This window comes from Natrix helvetica (assembly GCF_964273705.1).
Source record: "Natrix helvetica genome assembly, chromosome: Z".
In the NCBI taxonomy this organism is placed as follows: domain Eukaryota; kingdom Metazoa; phylum Chordata; class Lepidosauria; order Squamata; family Natricidae; genus Natrix; species Natrix helvetica.
The window spans coordinates 4,158,549-4,169,026 of NC_138554.1; the positions used below are offsets into that span (position 1 = coordinate 4,158,549).

The 10,478-nt window shown below is 47.5% G+C and overlaps 1 protein-coding gene across 1 annotated transcript in view; it reads left to right on the forward strand.

Annotated features, from left to right (window-relative positions):
- The window catches only part of LOC309401953 (protein arginine N-methyltransferase 5), a 37,898-nt gene extending 28,062 nt beyond the window's left edge, over positions 1-9,836 (forward strand). The window contains exons 11-17 of the mRNA XM_081971340.1: positions 1,876-1,998; positions 3,679-3,854; positions 4,416-4,525; positions 5,388-5,481; positions 6,397-6,513; positions 7,190-7,254; positions 9,459-9,836. Coding sequence (XP_081827466.1) covers positions 1,876-1,998; positions 3,679-3,854; positions 4,416-4,525; positions 5,388-5,481; positions 6,397-6,513; positions 7,190-7,254; positions 9,459-9,611 — 838 coding nt within the window. The 3' untranslated portion in view covers positions 9,612-9,836. The remainder of the gene's footprint in view (positions 1-1,875; positions 1,999-3,678; positions 3,855-4,415; positions 4,526-5,387; positions 5,482-6,396; positions 6,514-7,189; positions 7,255-9,458) is intronic.
- The last annotated feature ends 642 nt before the right edge of the window (positions 9,837-10,478 follow it).

The following is a 10,478-nucleotide window of genomic DNA, read 5'->3' on the forward strand; positions in this document are numbered from 1 at the left end:
GATAGATAGATAGATAGATAGATAGATAGATAGATAGATAGATGATAGATAGATAGATAGATAGATAGATAGATAGATAGATAGATAAAGGGATAGAGAGAGAGAGAAATAGAGAGAGAGAAATACAGTAGGTAGGGGGAAGAGGGAGTGTATAGGTAGGTAGGTAGGTAGGTAGGTAGGTAGAGAGATAGATAGATAGATAGATAGATAGATAGATAGATAGATAGATAAAGGGATAGAGAGAGAGAGAAATAGAGAGAGAGAAATACAGTAGGTAGGGGAAGAGGGAGTGTATAGGTAGGTAGGTAGGTAGGTAGGTAGGTAGGTAGATAGATAGATAGATAGATAGATAGATAGATAGATAGATAGATAGATAGATAGATAGATAGATAGATAGAGGGATATATAGAGAGAGAAATAGAGAGAGAAATAGAGAGAGAGAAATACAGTAGGTAGGGGAAGAGGGAGTATATAGGTAGGTAGGTAGGTAGGTAGGTAGGTAGGTAGATAGATAGATGATAGATAGATAGATAGATAGATAGATAGATAGATAGATAGATAGATAGATAGATACGGATAGAGGTAGGTAGACAGACAGATAGACAGACAGATATGGATAGAGGTAGGTAGGTAGGTAGGTAGGTAGGTAGGTAGGTAGGTAGGTAGGTAGATAGATAGATAGATGATAGATAGATAGATAGATAGATAGATAGATAGATAGATAGATAGATAGATAGATAGATAGATAGATACGGATAGAGGTAGGTAGACAGACAGACAGACAGACAGACAGATATGGATAGAGGTAGGTAGGTAGGTAGGTAGGTAGATAGATGATAGATAGATAGATAGATAGATAGATAGATAGATAGATAGATAGATAGATAGATAGATAGATAGAGGGATATATAGAGAGAGAAATAGAGAGAGAGAAATACAGTAGGTAGGGGGGAAGAGGGAGTGTATAAATAGGTAGGTAAATAGATAGAGGGATAGAGAGAGAGAAATAGAGAGAGAGAGAAATACGGGAGGGAGGGAGGTGTTTCTGCTGGCAAAGCACTTGATCAATGTAATTCTCGTCAACCAGTTAAAGAGCTTTCCAAAAGGAAAAAAAAGGTTTTGACACTCTGCAAACCTCCCCAAAATGCCCTGTTTTTCACGAAAATGGGCCCGTTTTTTTTTCTTCAAAAAAAGGCATGACTAGCCTGGGGGTGGGGGGTGGGGGGTTGCAGAGTGCTCCTGGGGGGGGGGCAAAAACTAGCAAAAAACGGCCCGCTTTTTGCAAAAACTTTTTTGTCAAAAAAATTGCATGCATAGCCTTATGGAGGCTTATAGAGTGCTGCTTGGGGGGGCAAAAAACGGCCTGTTTTTTTGTTCATTTCTGCCCTCCCCAGTCCCCAGGAGCGCTCTGAAAGCCTCCATAAGGGTATACACGGCCATTTTGGTGAAGGGGGGGGGCTTCGGGAGGCAAAAAAATGCTGTATTCGGTGTATAAGACGCCCCCAGATTTTCAGCCTCTTTTTTGAGGAAAAAAGGTGCGTCTTATACTCCGGACAATATGGTATATACCGCTTTATTTCACAGCCCCTCTCTAAGCGGTCTTACAGGGTCAGCCTATTGCCCCCAACAATCTGGGGCCTCATTTTACCCACCTCGGACGGAGGGAAGGCTGAGTCAACCATCAGCCTGCTGGTATTTGAACTGGCAAATTGTAGGCAGTCGATCGCCAGCAGAAGCGGCCATGTAGCACGGCGCTCTAACCACTGCGCCACCGAGAATGATAAACAATGGCTCTGAATGCTTTTGTTGTCTCTGGGTTGCGTTCTTCACTTCTCCTCTTTTGTTTCCCCCCCCCCAAAAAAACACAACCTGCAGAGTGGTGATGGTGTTGGGGGCTGGCCGGGGTCCTCTTGTCAACGCCTCCCTCCGAGCGGCCTGCCAGGCCAAGCGGCGCATCAAGATTTACGCGGTGGAGAAGAACCCCAACGCCGTAGTGACGTAAGTTGGTTCTCACGTGCTGGGGACTCGTCCTTGGTATGGAGCTCCGCCCCCCATGGACGGCTGGGGTTCGGGGAGGAGGAATCACCCTACGGATGTCATTGTGCGTTGAAGAATTGTTTTGGGGAGAGCCAGATCGGTTTAGTGGTGAAAGCACCATGCTAGGAGCCAGGAGACTGGGAGTTCTGGTCCCACCTTAGTCACAAATGCTAGCTAGGTGACTTTGGGCCAATTACCAGGAGACTGGGAGTTCTAGTCCCGCTTTAGGCAGGAAAGCCACTGGGTGATTTGGGGCCAATTACCAGGAAACTGGGAGTTCTAGTCCCACCTTAGGTAGGAAAGCTGCTGGGTGATTTGGGGCCAATTACCAGGAAACTGGGAGTTCTAGTCCCACCTTAGGTAGGAAAGCTGCTGGGTTATTTGGGACCAATTTCCAGGAGACTGGGAGTTCTAATCTTGCCTTAGGCAGGAAAGCCACTGGGTGATTTTGGGCCAATTACCAGGAAACTGGGAGTTCTAGTCCCACCTTAGGCAGGAAAGCTGCTGGGCTATTTGGGACCAATTTCCAGGAGACTGGCAGTTCTAATCTTGCCTTAGGCAAGAAGGCCACTGGGTGATTTCGGGCCAATTACCAGGAGACTAGGAGTTGTAGTCCCACCTTAGGCAGTAAAGCTGCTGGGTTATTTGGGGCCAATTTCCAGGAGACTGGGAGTTCTAGTCCCGCCTTTGGCAGGAAAGTCACTGGATGATTTGGGGCCAATTACCAGGAGACTAGGAGTTCTAGTCCTGCCTTAGGCAGGAAAGCTGCTGGGTGATTTGGGGGCAATCACCAGGAGACTGGGAGTTCTAGTCCCACCTTAGGCAGGAAAGCTGCTGGGTTATTTGGGGGCAATCACCAGAAAACTGGGCGTTCTAGTCCCACCTTAGGCAGGAAATCTGCTGGGTGATTTTGAGTCAATCACCAGGAGACCGGGAGTTCTAGTTCCACCTTAGGCAGTAAAGCTGCTGGGTTATTTGGGGCCAATCACCAGGAAACTGGGAGTTCTAGTCTCACCGTAGGCAGGAAAGACACTGGGTGACTTTGGGGCCAAACGCCGAGAGATTGGGAGTTCTAGTCCCACCTTAGGTAGGAAAGCTAGCTGGTGACTTTTGACCAATCACTCTTTCTCAATGTAACCCACCCACCTCACTGGGTTGTTGTTATGGGCAAAACAGGAGCAAAGCTGGCTGGGGGATTCTGGGAGTTGAAGTCCACATATCTGAAGGTCCCCAAGATGGAAGATATTTTTAATATTTGATCATATTTAATATTAGTCCGCTATGCGGGGCAGTTTTCCACCGGAGAGTCATATTGGCACATCTGGGGAAAACCCGAATCTGAAAGTTTCCAGGTTTTCCCCACCCAAATGAAAGTTCAAGTCCCTGCCCAGCAACCACAGGTCCCTCACACGGTCCAATCAGGCACCATCCAAAACTGGAGATGCCTCCCAGTCACACCATCGCAGCTGCAGGGCAAGATGTCCTTGACTCTCTGGGAAAGGAATGTTATTTTGAGTACCTCTCACCCATACTCCGTATAATCCCTCCTCCCATTTTCCCACAGTCGAAATTGTGGCAGGCCTGAAGGCCCCAATGTGAAAGATGGCTTCCAGGTCTAACTCTCCCTCCTCTTCTTTTCAGGCTGGAGAGCTGGCAGTACGAGGAATGGGGATCCCAGGTGACGGTCGTCTCCAGTGACATGCGCGAGTGGGAGGCCCCCGAGAAAGCGGATCTGATGGTGTCGGAACTGCTGGGCTCCTTCGCCGACAATGAGCTGTCCCCAGAATGTCTGGATGGGGCGGAACATTGCCTGAAAGGCGAGTAATAAGGGACAAAACCTCTGAAAAATGACGGTTGTATTCAAAATTTTTTAGAATATTTGTATACAGGGTAATCCTCCGCCCACAGTTGGGGGCCGAATTTCCACTGCTGAGCAAGGCAGTTGTTAAGGGAATCATGCCCAATGTTACTTTATTTTGATTGGATTTGTTATCTTCAGTTCCCGACTTCTCTCCACTCTCCGTGCTCGGGGATCAGGAGCGGGCAGTCCTTGCTCATCACCTTTCCGTTGCTCCTCACGTCCGCTGCTTGCCCTCTCTCGGTCATCCTACCCTGTTCCTCCCTGCTGCCAAGCGGTCTGAAGCCAGAGAGACCTGGGGCTGTCTCGGCCTGCTTCTCTCCATGTTCCTCCGAAGCCAACGAGCCCCCCCCCCCCCCCCCCCCCCCCGCTCGACCTCCGTTGGTCCCAGCTCGTCCTCGTCGTCCTCAGATTCAGGCTGACGGAGGGCCTGACCTGTTGGGGAGCCGAATAGACAGGTTCAAAGTCCCGCTAATAATTGGGAGTGACGGATGTTCCTTTGATTTGTCCTCTTGCACAGAGGGAGGGGTGAGCATCCCCCACCACTACACCTCCTTCTTGGGTCCCATCTCGTCCTCCAAGCTCTACAACGAAGTCCGGGCCTGTCGTGAGAAGGATCGTGATCCGGAGGTGAGGTCTCCTGTGTTCTCTCCGCCCTCCTAAAAAAGTTTTCTTTGCAAAACAAAAAGAAAAAGAAAAGAAAAGAAATGAGCAGAGGAAAAAAGTAGAACTCTTGGATCTCTTGGGGGGAAAAAAAGAAAAAAGAAAAAAGAGCTTTTCCCGGCAACAACAAAAAGACAAGTACGGAAATGTGGATCAGGTTCAAATGACAACAATTATTTAATGTCAAATACTATGTATATATATAGAAAGAATCAAGTTATTTGAGTTAAAACAATGTTTGCTTCAAACAGGGATGGCTAACCTTTTTCTCGTCGCATGCCAAAACTGCATGACTCCCCCATGCTTCCTGCCCCCCGTGCATGCAAGTGCGCCCTTGCATGTGTGATCTGCCCCCATGCATGTCTGCACATCTCCCACATGCGCCCTGCCTCCCCCCACCCCCACGCATGCACAGTATAGAGACCTGAAAACCAGCTGGCCGGTGGGAGGCGGGCGCATAGGAGGTGGAGCTAAGCTGGGGGCGACAGCTTGCATGCCCGCTGAGAGGTCTCTGCTTGCCACCCGCGGCACATGGGCCATAGGTTTGCTATCACGGGCTTAAAACAATGAAGGATCTCGTGTTTTTTTTAAATTACGGACCTGTAATCGAACTTTTGATTCTCGGAGAGAAAGAGACATGGGGATTTTTCTTTAAAAAAAAATAATTGGGAATAGCACTGACGATGTTCCCTAGACGGGTCGTGAAACATCTGCAAAAAAACAAAAAAACAGCCACGCTCAGAGAGCACCAGGGATCAAACGTGGCCTTTTTAAATCTAATTTTATTCTGTTTTATTTTGGTGGTGGTGTTTTTTTTCTCCCCTCCCAGGCTCAATTCGAAATGCCCTACGTTGTCCGTCTTCACAACTTCCACCAGCTAGCGCCTCCGAAAGCCTGCTTCTCCTTCAAACACCCCAATCCAGGTAGGAACACATTTCGGAGAGCAAAAGACCCCGCTTGATGATACGGAAAGGAAGCGAAACTACATTGTTAGTTGTCCAGATGAGACATCTTATCTGCCTCTCTTTTTTTTTTCATAAAAATTTGTACTTACTGTGGCCTGCCGGCAGCCTCGGAACAATGAAAAGGTTGGGGAGGAACATGGGCCAGTCCTGGGGGCTGAGGAAAGCTCCGGCGAGGGCTCTCTGTTGGAGGCAAGGAGGGAATTAGACAGCAGTGAGGCAGAGGAACAGCTGGAGCCTGTTCCCCGTGTGCGCATGCGTACAGCTGCGAGAAGGCAAGAACAACTAAGAAAGCAGGGTCGACTTAAGGGGAAAGCCAGACCTTGGAGGTGATTGGCCCCTCCCCGAGGAAACAAAAGAGGAGCAAACGGGGAGTGGGCTTTTGCAGGAAACAATTCGTTCCTTCGGTCGGTTCGAGTGTGGAAAGTTCTGTGTGTGACTTTGCCACGTTTTGGGGAAACTCGTGATTTGGCAGCTCTCCGAGCGAGATAAGGTGCATGTGGATAAACATTCCTTTGAAAGGCTGTTTACTTGCTGACTGTGAATGAAAGGAATTGACCTGTAAATAAGAGAGATTTTGTCGGGACCAAGACTCTGCTTCACGCTTTCTAAGGAAGCCTGGGTCAGTCAGAACACTTCTGCAAAACCCACAGCAAGCCGTCTCCCACTCTGTTCAAAACAGCCGGATTTGGGGCTTGGATCTAGAATCACAGAGTTGGAAGGGACCTTGGAGGTCTTCTAGTCCAACCCCCTGCATAGGCAGGAAACCCCAACGCCGCTTCAGACCGACGGCTGTCCAACGTGAATATTTTTATCCTTGTTTTCTTTCATGCTTCGGGGCTCTTATCTTTGGTTTTTGTCTTTCCTCTCCCTCAGATCCTCTCAAGGACAACAACCGTTACCAAACGCTGGAATTCCAGGTGGACGTGAATACGGTGCTTCACGGCTTCGCCGGTTACTTTGAGACCACCCTCTACGGGGACATCACACTCAGTACGTGGAGGGAAGCCTCGGAGTGTGCCCTTCCCCTTCGTGATTTATTAAATTTAGACGCCTAAAAGTGACTCTTGGTGGTTTACGGTGTAATAAAAGCAGAAACATAAAACGATTAAAATTAAGAGGGATTCAATGCAGGCTAAAAACCACGTGGTACGGTTCGGGTTCGGGTTACGGTGGCCTAGAGGTAGAGCTCTCGCCTGAAAATCAGGAGGCTGTGAATTGGATCCTAGGTAGAGGGAGATATTTCTCTCTCTCTGGGCACGTTGAGAATATGGATCTGCTGAACAAAACTCCGCTTTGGCGACAAGTACGGCATCCAGCCAGTAAACACTTAGCTCCATTCAGTTGCCCCGACTCCACCCCGCAAGGGATGATGGGGGTTATTAAACAAAAAAAAATGTGGGGTGTGTGTGTGTTTATGTGCCTTCTCTGACACTGCACCAACCACTACCTGCCTTATTCGTTTCTGTTAGGGTCGCAATTGTCAAAGCTTATCCGGAAGGCCAAGAACTTGGGAGCAGCTGGAAAATATACCAAAGGGGCCCATGGGAGAAAAAGCTCTTCTTTTAAACCCCTCATTATAGTTTGCCATGATGCTGCTGAATACAATAATGATAATAATAATTCTCTTTCTCCCCCCCCCAACCCCCTTCCTCGTTCATCTTTATAGGTATTCGGCCTGAGACTCATTCACCTGGCATGTTTTCGTGGTTTCCTATTTTTTTCCCCATTAAGGTAAGTGTTAAGTAATTAAGCTCCCCGTTAGAAGAGCGAGTATGCAGAGAAGCGTAATGAGAGTGATATGGAATAACACGCACAAACCAGCATACAGAGACACTGAATAGTATAAAAATATAGTAGTTTACTATGTAGAAATATAGAAGTATTCAGAGTCCGGTTAACAGTCCAAGTCATACACGGTTCAGTAATTCAGTTATCAAAATAGTCAGTCTAACACACAAAGTATAGTTAAACAGTAGCAAACCACAATACCTCAAAATACACCGATCAATGTCTAACAAAACAGAGAGATCTAACAGCCATTCTGGCTCCCTCTTATGGCTGCTTGAGATAACAAACCAATTACATCTCTTAAGCATTTAAAGTAACAGTAAAGTAATAATAGCTTATATACATTGTCAAGCCAAGCCTAGGGTTACATCCCTAACAGTAAATCTTGGTTTAAAAACCAAAACTTCCCTCCGTGAGAACATGGAAGTATTTGAGGATTGTTCAGTTGACTGAGTTAATGAATAAAAGAGATAATAACAATAATAATCGGGGGCACTAGGCACTAGGCACCATGTCCAAGAATTTTACAAAACACATCAAGAAATTGCAGCGTCCTGCAATAACTCCAGCGGAACTGCTAAAAACCGCGCTACTCAGAACATCTTATATTTTAAGAAGGTACTTGGTTGATACCTAGGACGCTGGCAGCAACCCGTATCAACCATCAACGCCAGCCAATGATACTTGTGATGCATTGTTGAATGTCCAGTTGACTTGAGTTTCATGTTTAATGAATAAAAGAGATAATGCTGGCAGCAATCCGTATCAAACATCAGCGCCAGTCATTATTTGTGATACATTTTTAAACGTTCAGTTGACTTTGAGTTTCATGTTTAATGAATAAGAGGTGTTAATCTCTCTCTATATAAAAGCGAAATACCACTCGCGCATCATCATGAAATCTCCAGAACCGTCAAGATTACAAACTTGAAATTTGGCCCTTATGTTCCTCTTGGCTTCCAGGGACTCAGTAAGAACAGATTGTTCAAAATGACCATCAGATCATTAGTATTTCATATTGACATGCTCTGATGCTAAGGAGTTAGACCCGTGATGCGAACCTATGGCACCCGTGCCACAGCTGGCATGCAGAGCCATTTGTCAGGGCACGCGAGGCGTTGCCCGGTCAGCTGGCCTTTTGAGGTCATTTTTTGCCTTCCGGAGCCTTCAGGGAAGCCTCCTAAAGACCCCTGAAGGCTCCATAGGGCTAAAATCGGCCCTACAAGCAAATCAGAAATCTGTTCCCAAACTTCCAGTTTGCCCGTAGGGCCATTTCTTTTCACTCGGGGGGCGTCAGGGAAGCTCCTGAAGCCTCTAGAGGGCCTCCCGGGGGGCGGGGCGGGGGCTGTTTACGCCCTCCCGAGGCTCCTATAAAGCCTCTGGAGGCTGGGGAGGGCAAAAAAAGCATGCCAAAAATGGGGGAGGGCTGGTTGTGCACGCATGCCTGCTGGGGTTGTGTGCATAGCATTACGGGTGTGGCATGCCCACGCACGCCCCCCCTGCGCTGCCCCCCGCTTTTGGCACACGAGCCAAAAAAAGATTCACCATCACCGAGTTAGATGTTCTACTTCCCCTCCCCACCTGAAAAGAATTCTGTTCCAACTGCCACTTGGGCGTGGCCAGCGCGTGACTCATCCAGCCTGCGGGCTGGGAGTTTAGACATTCTACTCCCTTCCCCACCTGAAAAACGATCTGATGCTAAGGAGTTAGATTGAGGGAGAGAAGGGGATAGGATAGGAGAGGCCTCTGTGGGGCACGCCTGAGGGAGAGAAAGGGAGAGGAGAGCGATTGGAACTACTCATTAATTTTCAAGCTATGTCGATTTATCAAGCCCAATCACATAGTTCCGTAGTAGAGCACAGGTATCCAGCACGTAATAATAATATAATATCACCAATAATGGTCTAGTAAAGAAGATAATAAGAGCAATAAATAATAATACTATGCGGATAAATATACATAGACATTAGACGGCACTGAAAATTAGGTGTTCAGCAGATAATTTAAACATATCTGTGTTCCAACGATATCTTTACTCCTGTACGGAAACACGCTGGCAGGACTGACTTTGTGGGGGGAGTTAATATTTCTTCGGCCCAGAATGATTCTGTTCCTATTAATGGTGTCCTGTTTCGCCCTCCCCCCAGCAACCCATGAGCGTGCAGGCGGGCGAGAAAATCCGAGTGGCCTTCTGGCGTTGCAGCAACCCTAAGAAAGTGTGGTACGAGTGGGCTGTGGTTTCCCCGACGTGTTCGGTCATCCACAACCCCACGGGACGTTCCTACACCATTGGACTGTGAGCAGGAGTTCCCGCGGTTCCTCCCCCATCGCTCCGTCCCCGAGACGCGAGGAAGCTTCTTCCGCGTTGCCCTCGGACAAGAGAAGAGACTTGGTTTTTCTACGCAGTCATAAGGTCTTCAACATTTGCTGGGTGCAGTTTGGGGCAAAGTCTTTGGCTTTGGCTGCTTCTACCCGCCTCAATTGTTTTTCGGTCAGTGAAATTTCAATAAAATTGCTGAAATGTGTCTCGGTCGCTGTTCCCCCGGACAAATAAGGACCCGGAAAAGCGTTTCCTTTTCAAAAGAAAAAGAAAATTGTACAAATTCTCTGACAGATGCTGCGGTTCCCAGATATCCATTTGGGTGTTTTTATTAAACTCTTCCGTATAAGTAGTCCTTCACTTGCTACCACGTGTTTACCCACCGTTCTAAGTTACGATGGTGATGAAAAAAGCGACGAACGGTCCTCGCACTTATGACTGTCGCTGGGTCCTCGTGGTGGTCATGGGATCAAAATTTGGGCACTTGGCAAACCAGTATGCACCGTATTTTTCGGCGTATAAGACGCACCTTTTTCCCACCCTAAAAGAGGGTGAAAATTTGGGTGCGTCTTACACATTGAATGTAGCCCCAGCCACCTACTCACCGCCCGCCCCCCCCCTTTGGCCTCTGCCTACCAGCAATTTACAAATGGGAAAATGGGGCTTGCGGAGGCTGCAATAGGCTATAGCAATCCCTGCAGCCTGAAACAGCTGATCATTGGGAGGCGCTTAAGCTGAGGCTGGGAGGCGAAGCAGATTTTTTTCTTCTGCTAATCAGGCTGTTTGCTGCAAGAAAGTAATAACTATAAATTCCTATAGAATGTTCAAAATATTAGACTTAATTTTT